Genomic DNA, 20,742 nt, shown 5'->3' on the forward strand with positions numbered 1-20,742 from the left:
AACACTTTGCACTCGTATGTCCCCGGATGGGGAACATCACTCGTTTTACCGTTGCGCTCGTATGTCCCCTTACTAGGTACATCATATTTCTACGGTTAGGCTCTTATATTGTCGCATCAGCACCAAATACTTCATTATTTTATCATTTGTATGATAAATTAGCGGCGGCAGTCTGTTTAGTCTGATTTATATATCCTATCCTAGGTGTATTCAGAAGGTATATTTTTAAATTTCTGATTTAAGGTTGGTGAACCTTCTGAACTTGGAACGCATTTCCATAAAAAAATCACCTTGATCAAACATAAAAAAAATTGTTAACTTTTTAAAGCATGATTAAGAGTGCAAAGGGTAAGTCAAACTGTTATATTTCACTTAATTTAAATGATCCAGAAAACAACGCCAAAGTATAACCAAGGAGAACTGTAAGAACTATATTACTACCCGCGGAAATCTCAAATACAATATATATATATATATATATATATATATATATATATATATATATATATATATATATATATATATATATATATATATATATATATATATTATGGAATATTACAAAGAATGGGTCTTTGTAGATTTGGTTTATAATACACTAACTAAGGTGGTTTAATCTAACAACATATAGATTAAAATAATATAAAAAATCAATTTACCATATATCCAATTTGTGACTGTGCTGGAGTATCTGTCAAAATTGATTGAGTTACTGAAAAATCGAGGTCGTAGTTGAGGCACGGTACTGGAGTTACATTAAGTTCTTGATACATGGAATTTAACATATTCAATAGATGCCTATAAATTTCCATTCTGAAACAAAACATTTGGTTAGGTTCTGAAACAAAACATTTAGTAAAACGTTAATAAGAAAAAGTAGGTCACTTGGCAGATGTAAATCATCGAAACTATTTTGTATAGAAAATATGTATGAAAGGATGGTTTATTAGAGGAAATATATTACACTATTAGACAAATGTATTAAATTAATTTTTGGTGTGAAGCAGCGGATTAGACCGACTGCTGCATCCATTTGACACAATAATTGCATTAAGCAAATAACGATAAACAATGTAACATCAAACTATAGCCTTATAGCTAAAATAAAACTAAAATTCAAAGTATTAAAAAAAAAGAAACAATCTGAATAACCATCTTCATCATTATTTTTACCTTTTTAGCCAATCCCTATGTGAGGTCGACTTTCTAATTACGTTTCTATATTGGGCCATATTAATATTAATCCCTTTACAAACATATATCTTATTATTACATATATTTTATTACTGGATATTATCTATGACTACGGCAGTAAGGGGAGATGTAATTTTATCAAACAATTATTGTGTGAATCCCCGTGCGGCACAATTCAAATCTTGTCCACAGCTAAAACTAAATAAAATTACCTGCACAAAATGTTTCAACGGAGCCTCTAGCATTTTCTGGAAAGAATTACACGAAATCGAAGTTTTTAAAATAGTAGCCATTTTTGCAAAAATTGCAAACATATAGATTTTGATTTGCGCACATTATAGACCATAGAAATTAGCAAATAAAAAGCCTTTTTCGTGACACTTTTTGATACGGGTATCCAACAACTGCTTTTGATAAATTGGGCGTATTTTTGATAAATTTTACTAGGCGTAAAACACAAAATTTTAATCCAACAAGAGCAAGTAAACATAAGAAAGTGATTGTCACTGATTACTTTGACAAATTGAAGGTAGTCATAGAGGAATTGAACGTTGCCGAAAAGTTACTGGAAAGTTGCCGGTTACAAGATCAATGAAAAAGCTGCCATTTGGCACTGCACCACCAACACTAAGTTTTTGCCAAAAAAAAGGACAAAGATAGTGAGTAGCATCTGAGCACGCTAAAAACGTGACAATCGCGTCGTGTACCAATGCTAGTGGTCAGAACATACCACCGACGATATTAGTTAAGGGTCAGAGGATAAAATCAGAATGGAAAGAAAATCTTCCTCTTGGAACCAAGGTAGTTATGACACGATGTTTTTGTGAAGTGAATCGAACATTTCAACAGTTTCGAGTTGGAGGTAAAAATACTTTGTTGATTTTTTAAGGTGTAAAGTTTCATTTAGATGCAAACATCGTTAAAGCTGCTGAAAAGTACGACATTATTATGTTTTTTCCGCGAGACAATACAACCCATAAGCTACAGCCTATGGATAAGTCTGTTTTCAAATTTTTCGAATCGTTTTGGGACGATGAGATTCTTCGTTTTTGGATGAATAATCCTGAACGCTCGATAAGACGCACAGTCTTTGGCGAATATTTTCCGAAGTTTGGACTAAGGCTATGATACAAGAAAATATTATCTCCGGATTCAAAGCTACGGGAATTAACCAGAGAGCGCTTATGCACCTTCTTGCCTAACCGAGCTTAAAAATCCCAATGATGAAAATGGAAATGAACAAGACTCAAACACTTCTACAAATCAGAATAAAAGTGCAGAAAGTGAACCGATGAATCAATCTTCAGCTAAAAGGATCAAAACTTTACTTCCTAAACGTCCTTCCAAATGACAAGATATTAGCTCTGAAATTGATGATTCTTCAAATTACTCGATTTATGACAGATTAGACATTAAAGATATGGAACCTGTACCATCTGTTACCTTTGAAGACACCACATCTAAGCTAAACACGTCCTTCGCAGAAATGTTGTTCAGTCCCAATATTAAAACTAAAAGGATTCAAAGAAAAAACTCCATTAAGTCACGAGCCCAAAAGCTAGTGGTTAATTTGTTTGATGCTCCTTCTGAAAAGGAAACACTGCACTTAAAACTATTAAAAAGAAAAATGGATAGTCCAAACGCCTCCAAATGAAAATGAACAAGGAATTTTTAAGGAGTGAAATTGTTGATCTGTCACTACCGTCTACAAGTGGTACAATTGAGAAGCCATTAACAAAGTCTTGACTGCTCTCACTAACAAACTGCTTGGTTTGTGACGAGGACCATATCAGAGATATGAGGATGTGCTCAGCCCGTGGACGGTATTTGCACGAAGAATGCGTTGGACTTACACAATCCGATAAAGATGCATTTATCTTCCCAAAATGTACTTTTTGAAAAATATTCACTTTGTAAATAAGTTATTCAAAATTATATTGTTTCATTTTTAAACATAATGTAAAATAAATTTGACTCTCATTTGCAGTCGGTTGTATTTCTTTTTATTCTAAATAAACATAAAATGGTTTATTTTTATTGGCCTTATTCGGAACACCTGGCCCAAATTAGGCCAACTTGCAAAAAAAGTAAAATTAAAAATAATTCATATTTGTTACAATGTATCAGTAAAAACGAAAGTAGTATACGTTGTCGGTAAGTTAACTGACGTTTAAAGCTATTTTGATATTTTCTAATTCAAATGCCCCCTTTAAAAAAATTCAAACGTTAACGTGGCCTTATGTTGGCCACCGACCTTAAATAAAAATTAAGTATGTAAATATAGATACAGATTAATTCCATAATTGTCCCATAATTTTCATTTATAATTTATTGTTAAAATTTAATAGTTAATTTATATTTATAATACATAAATATTTATTTTAAATCGTAAATTAATCGCTTAAATAAACAATTCACAAATTAACTACATGCATTTTTATAATGCCACGTGGTACCCCAAATTAAAATAAAATAGCAATTTTCGTTTATTAGAACGGGAGACACTGCGACTTTTATAAATTTGAATTTATGAATTCAGTTTTTAAAATAGTAAAATCGCTTCGCTTTTAAACCCTTTATCTTTGGCGAATAATGGAAGGCTCATTTTTAAAGGAATCGTGTTTAATTTTTTTGTCTAAACTTAAGCTCTTAATCTTTCAAATGGTTCTTTTTAAATATCCTATTGTTTTTAAACAAAGCAAGAACATTTTGAAACACACTTGGCTTCCACTATCGATGTAAGATTATCCCCTCATTACTGTCATAATCATAGATGATATCCAGCAATAAAGCCACCAGTATAACATTTTTCAAACCCATAGTTCTTGACTACTATAATAAACACTTTATTGGATCACATTTAAATTGATATCATTAATGGACCTTAAATTTGTTTGACAGACTTTATAAACTATACATGTATCCACATCATTTTTGATTTTTGCTGAAAAAAACATAACTGACTGATTTTTGTTTTTACATGCTTGTTATTCCGGTCATGATATTCACAAATGATTCATATAAAACTAATCTATTACCTGTTTTGATAGTAATTATAACCTTCCTGGTCTCCAGTGCTATCGGGTGCATTGTAATATATCTCCGCAATGTTTTCTGGGTCTAATTTTGAGGCATAATGACAACATAATTCAGTTACAGCTTTATATCCTTTAAGATTACAGAATTCTTTACAGACATCACCTATGTTCAAATTCGGTCCGATAGATTTACAAATTTGTAGCGCTGAATTAAGCAATTCTTCTTTTTCTCCGACATTTTGTATTGTTCGAGCAGATTTTAGGATTTCGATTGCCTGAAATAATATTTTTATTCAGTTATATTATGGGAACATAATTAAAATATAAGACTGTTACTCAGACTAAAGCTAAACATTCTAACTATAATCTACAAAGGCGAAATTAATTAAACCTTTATATGTTTTCAGTAATGGAGAAATTAATGTCCTTGCTTTTCATATTTATTGCGTATATAAAGAAAAATCAACTTTACTTTTTAATAACCAATATTCGAAAGAAGACAGTAAGAAAGAAGACATAAATACAACAATAACTTAGTACTTCCATATCAACGCAATGCATCGAAAAATATTGACAGACCATTTTGTGAATGCTTTCTCGTTTTTAGACGCAGAAAAGCACAATCTCAGACTATGTATTTCATAAAAATTTCGAAATGGAGTTTACTCAATCATTTGTAAAAACATTCAAGTATAAATAGAATCCAATTGTTTGTTTGAGTTACAATATGCCGGTAAAACGTGTTCTCTGTATCTTTCCAAGGGTCTATTGTATCGGAAGTGGGAGATGCCTGATGGAGTACGTACAATTCAATAAGTAGTACTGCCAAAATCACACATTAAAAGTGTGTTACAAGATCTTCATAGCAGCCTTTCGGGGGACATTTTGGAGTTAAAAGAACACTTGCCAGAGTTCAAAACAGATTTTACTGGATCAATTGCCGCCGAGATGTAGAAGACTGGTGTAAGAAATGCGATTTATGTAATGGTAGAAAAGGCCCTAGAACAAGAAGTCGTGGTAAAATGACAATGTCCTTCCGAACGGCTTGCAATGGATATTCAATGGACAAGGAGGAATAAGTACTTAATGGTCGCAATGGAGTATTTTTCAAAATGGCCTTAAATTGTACCCATTCCTAATCAAAAAGCGACTACAGTAGCAGAACCATTCATAACACATGTCGTATCAAAACAAAAGTTCCTTTAGAGTTACATTCTGATCAAGGACGAAATTTTGAATCAGCATTATGGCAAGAATTAATCTTGGGTTAATTAAGAAAACTCGCACTACGCCTCTCCATCCTCAATAAGATGGAAAAGTTGAAAGACACAATAGAACTGTTTGTCAATACCTTCCAATGTTCGTTGCTGATAATCAAAAAGATTGGGATATTCCTCTATTCCTGTTAGCCTATAGAAGTTCTATGAAGCAAACGGTTATTCTCCATCGATGATGATCACCGGAAGATAAATGAAGCTTCTTCAAGATGTTATTTTTGGAAGATTGTCTCCCTGCGAAGAAGAACGTTCATCCCTGACGTACATTGAAAATTTGACAGAAAAATTGGAAAAAGTCTTCGAATTTGACAGAAAAATTGGAAAAAGTCTTCGAATTTGATCGTCAAAGTTTGAAGCTTCAAAGTGATAAAGCGAAGGCCAGGCTCGACATGCGTGCTACTAGTAAAACTTTTGAAAGAGATAACCCAGTATAGTTATACAATCCCACACGTAAGGCCTGCTTGCCATTATGCTAATTTCAGTACTGATTTCACTACTAAAAATAATAGTTAGTTGCGCGAGTCGATTTAGTATGAAAAAGTGTGCTTGTGTTTGCAACTATCTTAATTTTAATTAGCATGTAGGCAAGCGATCTACCAATTTTGTATTGATAACCTAACACTGAAGTTTGTTTTATGATTAGAGTAAACACAATGTACAGGTAAATAATAACTGTGAAAAAGTAGTTAAACTGTATAATGATACTAGCAATAAAGAAAAATAATCATATGCTTGTTAAAAAAACCGTATATTTGCATTCTGCATATCGCAACACAAATTTCTGTTCATGTGATTCAAATGCGTCATTGTTTTGACGACAATAAATTGTCTTGGCATTAATAATGGTGTAGTAAAGTATAAATTACATATAATCAGTAAGACACCTCTACTATCTACTATCAGGTGTGGGACATCAATGGAGAGCGAAACAAGCCTTAATTTTTCTCCGTACTACTAATTATTTAGTCAATACTTCACAAGCAAATGCGTATTTTAACATTAATGAACATGGCATATTCTATTAAGTTACATTAGTTACGCCGTGAAGCTAGAGTCCTTGTAGTAGAACACGAGTTTGGTTAACTGTACGCTTCCGCTCATCTTGATCTATGGCATCTTCTTTGCTTCCTTCCAGGCGCTATTTAACCCTTCTTTTAGTCTGTGATTTTCTATGTCATCTTCTTGTTAGGCACATATTCAAAGTGTTCTGGTCAGCGGAGTCTCGCTCACTTCACTTCCTATGTTTGATATGTTAAGATAACTAAAAGTATTTTCTTATCCCAGTTAATAATGGCAGTTTTATTATTTCATATGTTATGGACTATTCTATAATATGGATTCAGATCGTTTTTGGAGACGATAATAGCTGTCAGGTACTTGAGACTTTCTAGTTTTCCAAACTTGTGTTTCTTGTTTTCGAAATCACCAGTGAGGCTGCTACTACTGCTGATTATAACCAAGTATTTTTTTTTTAGTTTATTAAATCGTTTATTATTCAATGCATCTTACAACTGAGCAAAGTTTAGGAGTGCAAAGTCTTTTAGGCAGTACTCATAACGTACTACAATAATCTGTTTTGTATGATAAAAACCTATCCTGCTATTTTCCGTTTTTAAAGCTTATCCCACTTTACCTCTCAATGGTTTAGATACTGTTCTAGGTAGATTCATTTTCTGGTAGTTGTCGATACACCCTTTTAGCTTAGAAGATTATTGAAACGTTCAACTGATTGCTCGAATACTTTCCCACCTTCCATGAGAAACTTGAAACCACAAAGATCCTTTCGTCAGCACAGGATTTGAACATACGACCTCTCAACAGTAGCTACTTAAAACGAATGTTTTAAGTAGCTACTGCTAAATAAAACGAATGTTTAATATTCGGACCGTGCAAGTTCAGAAGAGCGACACCTGGTGTCGTAAATCAGCAAAATTTACTGCGCTTTCATGTTAGATCGAGGTTACCGAATAAATGTCAAGGACGTAGCCCCAAAAAAGAATAAGAAGAAAAAGTAAGATTGAGGTTATGTCGGTATGTTATTAAAAGGTAAACGTTGTATGTAGTGTAAATACAAATAAATATATTATTAAATTACAGCATTACTGTTAATATGGATGCAAAAAATTTTTTCAGGGAAGACAAAAAACTTTCTGTAAATTTTTGTTTTAGCAAATAGAAAACACCAAGATATACATTTGTGTAGATATAACAAATTTGACATTTGAAGATATTTTTAAAAAGTTATTTTATCTTTTTTTTAATGGCATAGATATTAATCATTCAACCAGTCACAATCAGATTATAGTGTAATTATTGAGTAATTGTCTTGTTACTTAGCTGAGTAAACTTAACTTATTTATTCCTCACATAAATGAACAAAGCTTTAAAATAATGCATAAATTAGCAGGTTAGGCCCATGATATCATCATATTGGTTTGAACAATTAATTCTTTTGCTGTAAACTTTTGTACAGCGAATAGATCTTAATGCATCTTCAGAAAAACTTGATGCATTTTTGTAAACTTACACAAAAAAAAATAAAATTTAAACATTAAACTCGATTTTTTTGGTTAAAGTGAACTCTAAGTGAGTGTTATGAAACTAAAATTTACAATTAAAAGTGAACTTTTAATTATTTATTTTAAACTGACTTTAAAATCGGGCGCAAGAAAAATGCATAATTTAGGTTATGTTACTTATGCTTTTTTATGATATAAATCCACTTTTCTCTTTGTAGTAATTTGTGGTTCGAAGTTGGAAACGAATAAAACTTAAATTGCCAATTTTTTGTTGTATTTTTACAATTTATAACACAGCATTTACTAAATCCCATTTTCTTCAGTGACAGAAGGTGTAAATAAAAAAACGAATATGAAATATGACAATTGACACTACGAATTTATGAAATCTATGAAATGTGCAGTAAAAAATGCAAGATTTCTCCGCTACTCGCGCACGATCGTTTCTCGTATCACATCCAAGTACTTGCACGTCGCCAATAAAGCCATTTTCTGGCTTCCTATATGGAGGTCGAAACTTCAAAATATTTTCAATTTTAAAATAGTGGTTAATTCCCGATCAAAACGTTAATGAAAGTAAAATATGTAAATATTACACTTTTAAGGTGCATTATCAGTTTACCTTCGAATATGCCATATCTTCGGTTTTATACAATTGTGGACAAACTTCTCTTAATTTGCTGCTGATTGAGTCTACAGAAGCGTTGTCACCCAGATACGTTTGAACCAGAGCTGATATCAACGAAGAACAAATGTCGTGTCTGTAAAGGAATAAGTCTTTAAAAGTTGTATTGACGAGAATTTGCTGTTCGTTTTCCGTAAGAGACGCCACCAATGAATGAAATTGATGTTCACACAGGATTCTCCACAGACCTACAAAAACCAAAATTATGTATTACAATAATGTTAAAATATTTTGCGATTGATAGTGAATAAGTTGGCGTTCGTCACCTTATATCTTTGCAATCAGCTTGTGATAGCATACTAAGAAATAAATTGTATCAAGCCATACACAAATTTAACATCCCCGGCAAATTATTAAGACTTGTGAAAGCTATAAAGTTATTTGCAAAGTACAAATACGTTTGAAACATATATCGTACTACGACTGTGATATGCATTGGTATCTCTCTACTTCTCTATTATTTCTATTTCCAATAGTCTGCACTCTGAGATTTGACTTAGAACGACCTTGTTTATGAATTTTATTACAGTACTGACAAATATATATATATATATATATATATATATATATATATATATATATATATATATATATATATATATATATATATATATATATATATATATATATATATATATATATATATATATATATATAGAAAAGGAGTACGACCGTCAATCCAAAATAAACTAAGGTACACTCGAAGAGTGGTGGGTATTTCGGTCAAAGTGGAGAAATAAAAGACAAAGAAGGTGGCTACTTCATCTATTTATTGAAGACGTTTCGCTTTCTGCTCAGAAAGCATCATCAGTTCATCTAAAAAGAACAATATGAAACCAAACATCCATAGAGAAGTTACAACAAAAGTGTGTTACCTTACAAAGACATGTAGCAGTCAATGATGTTAAAAATATGAAAAAACTTACGAAACTGGACATTCAGAGTTAACGTTGTATAAAATAATTAATTGAAACTAGGTATAGTTTGCAATTTAACAAAATTAGCACAGCAAAAGAACATGTGATAAAAATACATGTATAAAAAAGTTATTATAAAAATTTAAGTAAAAAACATTAAGGTTTATTTTAAAGTGTAAAGAACTAAAAAGATCATACGAATGCACTTCCAACAAATTTATTTAATAAATTAGATTTTAATTTTAACTTTAGGTAACATTATAAGTTATTTAAGATTAATAGTAATAAGATAAAATGAAGTTACCAGTCTTTAGCTTACTGAGTCTCGCCGATAAATGAATTTACAGGTTTAACACCCACGCAAACACGTGAAGAGAAGTGGCCTTGAGGTCAAAGTGACATAAACAGCAAGGCAACCTACCAACCTCTATATATAAGGCGGTATATTAAAAAAATGTGATAAATTTGGTTGACAGTTTGTCGTTAAAAAACCAAACAATGAAAGGAACAGGTGGTTAAAATCACCACTACACCCCAACAGTGATTGATCTGTCAACAAAGAACAAAGCATGCGAAGTCAATCCAAAATATCATATATTATAATATTATGACGTCACTAGTTAGCCAGCTAACAGGTGAAGATTAATACAACTTCCACAGTCCAAAGGTTCAAACATTTAGGACCGCAAATTACTATTAATCTTAAATAACTTATAATGTTACCTAAAGTTAAAATTAAAATCTAATTTATTAAATAAATTTGTTGGAAGTGCATTCGTATGATCTTTTTAGTTCTTTACACTTTAAAATAAACCTGAATGTTTTTTACTTAAGTTTTTATAATAACTTTTTTATACATGTATTTTTATCACATGTTCTTTTGCTGTGCTAATTTTGTTAAATTGCACACTATACCTAGTTTCAATTAATTATTTTATACAACGTTAACTCTGAATGTCCAGTTTCGTAAGTTTTTTCATATTTTTAACATCATTGACTGCTACATGTCTTTGTAAGGTAACACACTTTTGTTGTAACTTCTCTATGGATGTTTGGTTTCACATTGTTTTTTTTAGATGAACTGATGATGCTTTCTGAGCAGAAAGCGAAACGTCTTCAATAAATAGATGAAGTAGCCACCTTCTTTGTCTTTTATTTCTCCACTTTGACCGAAAAACCCACCACTCTTCGAGTGTACCTTAGTTTATATATATATATATATATATATATATATATATATATATATATATATATATATATATATATATATATATATGTGTGTGTGGGTGTGTGTGTGTGTAGTCGGCTTACTGCCAAATAAGCTGATTCCACTTTTTATCGATTCTGGGTTAAGCACTCCTTTGTACTTGACCTTGACCTGAATTCTCAAAGAATGTACTGACAAAACCTGAGAAGTCCAAACAGATTTTAAATGTGAGAAATAGAAGGGGTTCAAAAAAAACTAACTCCAATGATGACACTTTTATTCAGCCAAACCAGATATTTCCAGTTTTCCGTTAAAATTTTATTATTTACAATACTCTAGTTCTGCCAAAACAAGACAAGTGCCAGTTAGAGATGTATGTTTATTCTTTGTACTATATAAACTTCTTGGCATTCACGTATTTTCAATTTTAAACATAGATTTATTTTATGCTGGCGTTGCTAATGGATTAAGTACAAACAAAAACCAACTTATTTGTGACATAACAGAAATTTCTCGAGAGTGGACATAGCTACATGGAGGTAGAACGCATGTATAAGTGCTATAGAAAAGGTGAAAAATATGTTCCAGTTTACATCACGCATTACTGGCTTAATATTTTCCGTACAAGGACGTGTATATCTGGTAAGAAACCTTATATTGTGAGAGAACTCAACTATAAGGACTTTTTTGTCTTAGAGGCGCTGTCAAAAATAATAATGAAAAATAGGACAAAAAGCACAAATAATGGGGAAAAAAAGTTAACTAGCTACAACTAAAATGCTTGAAATATTTAGAATCAAACCAGGCATTGTATTTTACAGTTAGGATCACAATTCTGACTACAAAGGAATAAATAATTTTGACAAAAGGTCGTCCTGTTAATCTGAGGAAACATACTTAAAATGCATACTCCAAACCTCCAAGCCTCCAAAAGCCATCTCGGATGAGTTTCATCAGTTTAAGTCGTTACTGACCTCGAAGGACATCGAAGATAGTATATCACAGCGATGACAGTATATTCAAAAACACAAAGAGACGCATTTTTAGTGATGAAAAAGCATTTAGTTGAAAGCACGGTGACCTATGGAGCTTAAGTGTGGACGCTAACGAAAAGACAATAAGAATATTAGTAAAAGAATATTCGAGTATTAAAGCTGCTGTAAGTATACTAGGAAAGACCGAATTGGGAATGACGATATAAGGGAAATAATGGAAGTAGACACAACACTAACTGATATAACAGAGGAAAAACAACTGCTATGGTAGGAGCATATGAAAAAAACGACAAAAGAAAGATTAAAAGTGGAATACACCTGTTAGAAGAGTTAGGGGTAGACCAAGAAGATCCTATAATGTAGAGATCACAGAAGCGATCTAAAGAAGAATATATATGAGGAATGATACTTATGTAAATAAGAAAATATGGCGTTCGGGATGCGAAAGGCGACCAATTTGCTTATTATTACTTACCCAATATTTGACAACAAAGCGAAACAAGAATTTTGAAAGAATTCAGTGATGCTTTTTCTTCCATTTGGGCGTCTTGCACTGTATGGTTCATTCTCGTCATATTTAGAGATGTATTATTAAGTGTAGTGTTCTGGAATTGATTTTGGTTCTTGCTAACGGTTGACAGTTGTGTATTTCGTGCTAGGAAATTATGGAGAGCAGTTAGATTATTTAGAATAAATATGCAGTCATCACTGGAAACGGTACTGTATGTCTAAAATAAAAAAATAAAAGTGTATACAGTATAATGCATGATACCTTTACTTAGCAATTATTTAATGCCACATTAGTGATTATACACGATATGTTGGCCTGGCTTATTTAAATAATAGCAATACGTGGATGCTCTGAAAAGTTCTTGCAATTTAACATGGCGTTTAACATGTAGCAAAACCGTGGTATTTTTACTTTAAAATTGGCGCCACAATGAAAGAAAGACAACAAATATCACAATGTAGCGCTTTCTCATTAAGCGATCTAGGTGGCGACGACAAAGGCACAGCTCAGTTATTACCTGTTGGTGTTAGAAGGAAGTGTTCGCAGTTTTTTTAAACAACGTGATATTTGAACATATCACGTTTTTGGTGAAAAGGTAGTGTAATTTCGAATAATTTGTTCTTTTTCGACAATGTGATATATCATTTTATCACATTTTTCTTGTAACATTTAGATAAAAAGGAATGTGTTAGGTTTTTGTTATCACGTTTTTAATGTAAAAATAATGAATTTATCTGTGATAACTCAAATAGTAACGTTGAAGATGATAGAGCATTTGCTGTTTGGTAATATGTGATGAATTATTTATTGATGTACTCTTTTTTCAGAATATTTTTCGATTAAGTTGTATATTTATTTAAATTTATAACGTTGTAGTTGCTGAATATAAGATTTTATTAGTTTTATATTTTTCAGATGGGGTCGAAATCAAAATTAATGTTAGAGTTAGTAGCACAAAAAACAACGATGATTTCCGAAATTCCCACCATATTGTCAATGAGAACATGGAATCTATTAATGAAACCCGTAATTATTCTAATGAGAATTAAGACACGACTCAGAGTAAGTCATAGTATATAATGTAGATTTTATGCATAAGTATTCAATTCACGTTCGATTTTAGACAATCAAGTGATATCTCAGTCCCATCGTCATTGTGCTGAGTCTATAAGTTCATCATCTAGCAGATCCTCAAGTGGCTCCTCGTCGTCATCCTTCCATGAAGGTAGGTGGATTAAATATTAATTACTAAAGAACTAAAATACTCACTTGCTATTTTCAATCTTTGCAGATAGTGATAACTCAGTAAAAGATCTGGATTACCAAGATCCAACAATACTGCCTGAAAATGTGTCACTATCTGTATTTGAACATTTAAGTTCATCATCATCTGCATGTATATAAAAATTTATCACCATCTATATTTGAACAAGAAAATCTGTTATCTGATATTAAACACGAGAATTCAACACCACCTTTAACTGAACATAAGAATTCAACATCCCCTTTATCTGAACAACAAAATCTAATACCGACTGAACCTGGCATCGTTGTGATTGAGACTCCCACTAAGAAAAAAAAGAAAAGACTAAGACAAGAAAGTAACTGGAAAAAGAATGTTGCAAAAAAGTTAAGAAATAGTGGTCTTACCAATCATCTAAAACCAAGAAAGAAATGCCTGAACGGAAACTTAAACCACCTTGCAAAGAAACCTACAAATTTAAGTGCCGATACAATATAACAGAAACTCAATGACAAGATCTTCTAAATGATTACTGGAATTTAGGAAATGTTGAAAGACAATGGCCATTTATACTTCAGCCAATGGAAGAAGTAAAACCAGCGCATCGTTTGTTAGAGTCGATGAAAATGGTATAGTAGCTTCAAAACGAGATAAAAAGATGCCTTTTTTTACGCTAAATGGCGTTAAAATCAGAGTATGCAAGATTTTTTACGTAAATAATTTGGGTATTAACAATCGACCTATTGAAACAACAATGAAAAAAAAAAAAAAAAAAAAAGAATAGAGAAACAAACGTCTCACATCTAAAAGACAACCGTGGATGTCACTCCAATCATGCCCACGTAGAAGATGCACTCAAAACCGCAGCAAAAACTTTTATCGAAGATATACCTAAATAGAGTCTCACTATATCCGGGCTAATTCTAAAAGACATTACATAGATGGAAGCAAAACTATATCAGATATTCATAGAGATTACGTTCAACATTGTAAAAACAACAACGTTGATTTTGTTAATTATATTATGTTCTATCGTATATTTACAAAGGACTTCAATATTTCTTTCTTTATTCCAAAAAAAGACGCTTGTGAATTGTGCGAAGCTTACAAAAATTACACAGACGAAGAAAAAAAACTAAAACAAGATGTTTATTTACAGCACCAGGAAGAAAAAACACTGTCCCGATTAGAGAAAGAGAAGCATAAGAGCGATGAGGATATAATAGTCGCGGTATACGACTTACTAGCCGTTTTTCAATTCCCAAAGGGAGAAATTTCTGTGTTATAATAAAACTGTTCTGAACCTAACAATTTATGATCTGAAAACTCATTTTGTAGAAAGTTATGTGTGGGACGAATCTTAGGCACATAGAGGTGTTAATGAGATTGCAACATTCGTTTTTAAATACCTTCAGAAAATTTCGGATGGAGACAAGCCAGTTGACGTTGTGTTTTATTCAGACAACTGTGCTGGACAGCAAAAGATAAATTTATGATGGCTAGGTATTTATATGCTGTTCAAAAATACCCTAATATTAAAACAATAACCCATAAATATCTTATTCCAAAACGAGGGTGATTCGGTTCACTCACAAATCGAACGCCAAACAAAAAGGCAGTTGAGATCTGGGCCTATCTATACTCCTGAAGGATTCATTGGTGCAATTAAAATCGCCCGAATGAAATCCGAGCCTATACATGTGAATGATATGTGTTATGATGATATTTGTGACTGCAAAGCTGCTGCTAATCAAATGAATTTTATACTACAGATAGGGCCTCGCATATGAATAATAACAAATAAAATAAATGATGACAGTTTTACGATAAATACAAACAAGATAAAAATTATGATGGTTATAATCACTTCAATAAGATTATCTACATTCAAAGAACGTCACAGATACTGAAATCAGTCATATATGAAACACTGAACACATATATTGAAAATGTGTTTGTAAAAACATATTTTTGGATAAGGAGTAATGATCAAAGGGAACAAAGGGATAAAAAGTACAAAATAAAAATAAAATGTTGATTCTGGAATCAAGAAACTTCTCTGTGACCAGTGCAAAAAGTTTAGATAAACATTCTGAAACTATTTTTTTTGTTTTAAGATACATTAAAAATAATCTACTTAGACCTATTTACAGTAGCATTGATTTTCAACCTTTAAAAAAATCACACAATTGTAAAAAACACATTTTCTAGAAAAGTAATAAAAATTCAATTCAAACCACATAATTATTAGTAAGTTTTGATGAAAATAAGTTTAATTAATATATAAAAATGATGACATTTTAAAAATCAAAAAACCAAATCAAAATCACTAAAATTTGATACTAAATACCAAATGAGCTCCTTAAGACTGAAATTAAAAAACGTTGCCACACTACGATATAGTCCATTCGACTGCATAAATGTATAATATATTTAACTTAACATCACAATAGTTAGATAACAAAGTTATTTGTCATTTAAGCTTCTCCTTTTTTGCTGCCATATAACTACAAAAGTACATTTGTTAAAGCAAGTAATAGTTTCGGTACATAACTCAACATTTCAAGTGATTCAGATACATTATAAGACGATACATCAAGATCTTTCTGATACTGCTATTAGTAGGTACGTTTAAATTATCTGGGATCATTGTTTAGTTGCAAAATTGCATGGAATAAATCTTTTATGAAAAAATATATATACGCAGCAACGAACTTGATGCAATAATTTTTTGCGATTAAAATAATATTAGCAAACTGAATTATCTATCTAACATACTTACAAACAAGACCATCTTGAAACTATAAAATAATTTAAGATTAATTAGCACTTTAGTTTTACTGCCTATAAATAATACGCTACAATGAGAATTGCTCTACACAATATTTTTTACTTGTAATTAGAGATATCTTTATTTTTATTTCTAAAATTTATTCTTTCTCTAGAATGATGGCCCGAAAATATTTAAATATTATGTAATAACATATCATAACTTATTTAACATGGTTTGATTGATGACTTCAAAAAGCACAGGAGACTAAAGATAAAAAAATGAAACTTACCGTAGAAACCTTTCCGTCAACAGAAAGCTTATCAACCGTTCTCAAGTTCCAAACTGGTCGCAATATTCTACTTAAATACAAATATAAACTATTATGTTTCGCCGAAAAAATAAACGGACCGGTGAATTCATATCCGGTAGTATTTGGAACAGTTGGCAGTGTTTGTGACATATTAGATTGGAAGTGTTGAGCGGTTTGGTACTGCTGAGACTGGTATTGGTGTGGAGCAGGTGTTGATATTATTTGAGGAGCAAATACACTGGGTCCGGCATCTAAAGGAAAATAAAATATTAATACATATATAGGGTGGTTCATTAGTAATATAGTGTCTTTGCATCTAGACTTTTTTGAGCAACAACAGTACAACGATGGGTCATAAAATAAATGAAGAACAATAAGGATCATGGTAATACAGCTATCAACAATATCACCATTGTAGACGAGTTTGTGAACCAAATGCCTTTATAACTAATTTCAGAGAGAAAGAAGGAAGAGATCAGCAATTGTAAAAGACGCTATATCTAAATTAACGTAAATATCGAAATAATGATACCAAAATCAGATTCCTAAGAAGCTTGTTTTTACCAGTTTTCGTATTTTTTGTCGAGAAGCTTACCATACAGGGAAAGGACGAATGTAAAAGAGGTAGAGACAGATCCCCTCATGACACACGGGCCACATTGTCGCAACCAATGGTGTTTCGTTGTCAGAATGTGCGATAATGACAGACAATAGAGAAAAATGAAAGAAGATAAGAAATATCAATTCATGAAGTAATGATATCACGATACTACGTAACAGGTTAACGACTAAGAATATGCCGAATACAATAAGGTTGACAACATTAGTAAATAATTTGTTTTACTTTACCTATTTCATTCCCTTATATTTTTTAACTATGTTAAAAATCGGTGTTAGTTTGCTGTTTTGATCGTACGTAGAAAAGCAATTGACAAAGTATAAAAGTATTGGAAGTGATTGCAAGGGAGACTGGTTCAGCTCTATTTTTTTTAATTTAGCCATAAACAAAATAATGGAAATCGTGAACGAAATCGATGTCGGCTACAAAATGGGAACATCGATCTGTGGGAATCACGCACTAGGCAGACAATGTAGTTCTTATGACTGAGTGCTAAGATGACCTGCAACTTATACCTGACATACACGAAAGTTAAATATGCTAATACTTTACCAAAAGAAAAAACTTAACACAAAGAGTCGGGATGCAATACTATGGCCTGCGAGCGTATTTTAACATAAACTTAGAATGAGGAAAATTGAAATGGATACAATTTTTATTAGTTTGTAAAAGAATTTAAATATTTAAAGTGCAAAATTATTAAAAATTTTAATTGCAATTACATTTGAAATTTTACTTACATATATTGGCTTGCGCCAGTTTAGGTTCTCCACCATACAAAAAGAAAGCCCTTGTGGCATATTCTGCAACTTCAACGTTCTCATCACTTTCTAAAGAAGCCAGAATCAAACAAGTTGCGCAAGCTTGGTCCTCTTTTTGAATCGTAAAAAACGTCTTAAGCGCTTCAGTGTCTAAGCCTTGACTATCTCTAAGTATCTGATTGAGAATATCAACTGGCCTCAGTTTAATAAAAATCTGAACACTGTGAGATGTTAAGACCACATATTTCTTAGGTGGTTCCGCGTGTTGTCTGACAACCAGAGGTGGCGCTTCTTGGTTTGATGGTAACGGTAAAGGAGTTGGATGCCGCACCTAAAATAATAAACAAAAACCACTGATATCACATTTTGTGTTCTGACTTCTAAGTTAGGGGTTAGATTAGTAAGGCCTCTTGGAATTAGATACTTGCTGACGGGGACCAGCCACCTAAAACTCGGAGAAACACCTTAGTGTAAAACATATCTGACAACAAATGCGATCTCTACGTCTACAACGACATGAGTCGCACATATAATTCATGCATAAACAGACAAGGGTTGAAACACGAGATTCCGGCGCCTTAATAATGTAACCTAACCTAATTTAACCTAATCAGTCAGCTAACTGTATGTGACAAGGTATCATCCTTTCTCCTGTCTTATTTAACATATTTTCTGACATAATATTCTCGTCGGCATATATCTAAAGATATTCAAGAAGGAATAAAAATAAATGAAGAAATTGAATAACTGGTGCGAGGAAGATGGCATGAGAATTAACATCAAGAAAAGAAAACTCATGACTATAAGCAGATCATAAGTGCAAATACCAATGTATATTTGAAATTAACACCTGGAAATAGTGGATACATATACATATTTCGGCACTATAATAAACAGGAAAACGTTCCTTGGTGTAGAAATTAAAAGAAGCATTGAGATACCTGGTGACATTCTGTGATTATCGTTAACTGTATATCCAAAAATTATTAATAGTTATAAATATAGTTAAAAGTTTTATAATTTGCTAGTTGTGTATAAGGCCACTTACCTCTGATATAGCTAATGCTGGTCCATCTAGATTTACAACACTATAAGCCTCCATCAAAGTCTGACCAAAGGGAAACATATCTGAACTCATGCACCAAAGCACATCTTTATCATTAACAGTCGAAATCAGTACCAAATTTCTGTCGCTATAATGGGACACATGTACAGCTCTAGGTCTTACAGTTATATTAGCCGAATATCCTGGTGGTAGACGTACATGAGCTAAAGTTAGTGTATATGGTCTCTGATTTGGTTGCATATTGGAGAGACTAACTACTGTTAGGTAAAATCGAACTCCTGTTTGGGATACAGCAACTAAATTCAAGTTGGCAGATTCTGTTGCTTCAATAGCTGATATACTGACTATCGGTCTAAAGTTTTGACTATCTAAAGTTCTAAAACAAGATGATATTTAAACATACTTTATCAAAAGTTATATGTAGCAAAATAGTTCCAACAGGTCAACTGATTCTGCTAAAACTTCTGAGATACTGTTATTGTAATCCTATTGTAAATAAAATACCAGAACCTTATAGAGATCTAATATCAAACTATGATCTTTCTTCTGAACACCCTCTGATAATAGCCACAAGAGCAACAACAAGTACAACAACGTTAGTAGAAAAATACCCATAAGATTGTTAAAACTTTAATGACAATATTTTCATATTTTTTGTATATTTATTTTGTATATACTTTAATGTGTCGATGTCTTAAAAGCTCTTGATTGAATCATTTGTTAATTTATAACCACGTTTCTCCTGCTCGCAGTGTGTGCTACCCGAATGAAGTAAGGGATGATTTGAAGTGCCGAAAGACGTATATGCTCTTGGTCTTCTAACCAAAAGACTAGTTTTTTTTTAATTAAATTGTATATATTCATTTTACATTTTTTTGTATATATTTAACTTGGTAGTTGCGCATTGCTGGGTATTATTAATAAAGGCATAAAATTAGCTAAAATGCTGTTATTTCTCCTATACAGGGTGTCCCATAATTAATTCGACATTAGCTAATGAGTGATAGGTGACATCAAAATAAAGCGTTTGAGCTCAAATTGCTTAGGCAAAATGTTGCTAGTTTTCGTTCTACGGGGTGATTCATTAATATTTTTTTATATTATTTTTAGGGATACATTGAAAACTGTTCAAACGATTTAAGTGAAATTTGGTATCTTGCTATTATTTAGTATGCTTAATATGAAAATTACATTAGTTTTACCATTGACACTAGGTGGTGCCACCTACTTTAATATTGGTTCATTAATGTGGCCATAATTTTTTGTCCGCCCTGTATAAACATTCTAGGAAAAAAAACATGAAATAACATTCAATTCTACACAAAAAAGGTATTCTTGTTTCAAATAAAAAAAGTACATCGTTTTCGAAATAAACGTATTTTGTTAAAGATGCATGTCTCTATTTAATTTTTTGCAAAACGTATGCTTTGAACTTAATGGCAACGTTAAGACGTAACTACGAATTTATTTATTTTTAGTTGTCAAAGTGCAGTGCGAGTCATTATTTGTCAAAGTGCTATTAAGTTTTTTATAAACCACTTAAGATAAAGGTAAAATGCCACGTCATAGTGAATTTTCTAATGTAGAAATGCGCGATATGATCTGTTTCTATGCCCAGGAAAATTTT

The 20,742-nt window shown here is 31.8% G+C and overlaps 1 protein-coding gene across 1 annotated transcript in view; it reads right to left on the reverse strand.

Moving 5' to 3' along the window:
• Nup154 (nuclear pore complex protein Nup154) overlaps nucleotides 1–20,742 on the reverse strand; it is a 54,484-nt gene that overhangs the window by 17,702 nt on the left and 16,040 nt on the right. The window contains exons 4-10 of the mRNA XM_072547067.1: nucleotides 19,098–19,491; nucleotides 18,029–18,380; nucleotides 16,649–16,920; nucleotides 12,308–12,560; nucleotides 8,651–8,901; nucleotides 4,233–4,507; nucleotides 660–813 (exon numbers count right to left, since the gene is read on the reverse strand). Coding sequence (XP_072403168.1) covers nucleotides 660–813; nucleotides 4,233–4,507; nucleotides 8,651–8,901; nucleotides 12,308–12,560; nucleotides 16,649–16,920; nucleotides 18,029–18,380; nucleotides 19,098–19,491 — 1,951 coding nt within the window. The remainder of the gene's footprint in view (nucleotides 1–659; nucleotides 814–4,232; nucleotides 4,508–8,650; nucleotides 8,902–12,307; nucleotides 12,561–16,648; nucleotides 16,921–18,028; nucleotides 18,381–19,097; nucleotides 19,492–20,742) is intronic.

Source organism: Diabrotica undecimpunctata, chromosome 1, assembly GCF_040954645.1.
Source record: "Diabrotica undecimpunctata isolate CICGRU chromosome 1, icDiaUnde3, whole genome shotgun sequence".
NCBI lineage: Eukaryota > Metazoa > Arthropoda > Insecta > Coleoptera > Chrysomelidae > Diabrotica > Diabrotica undecimpunctata.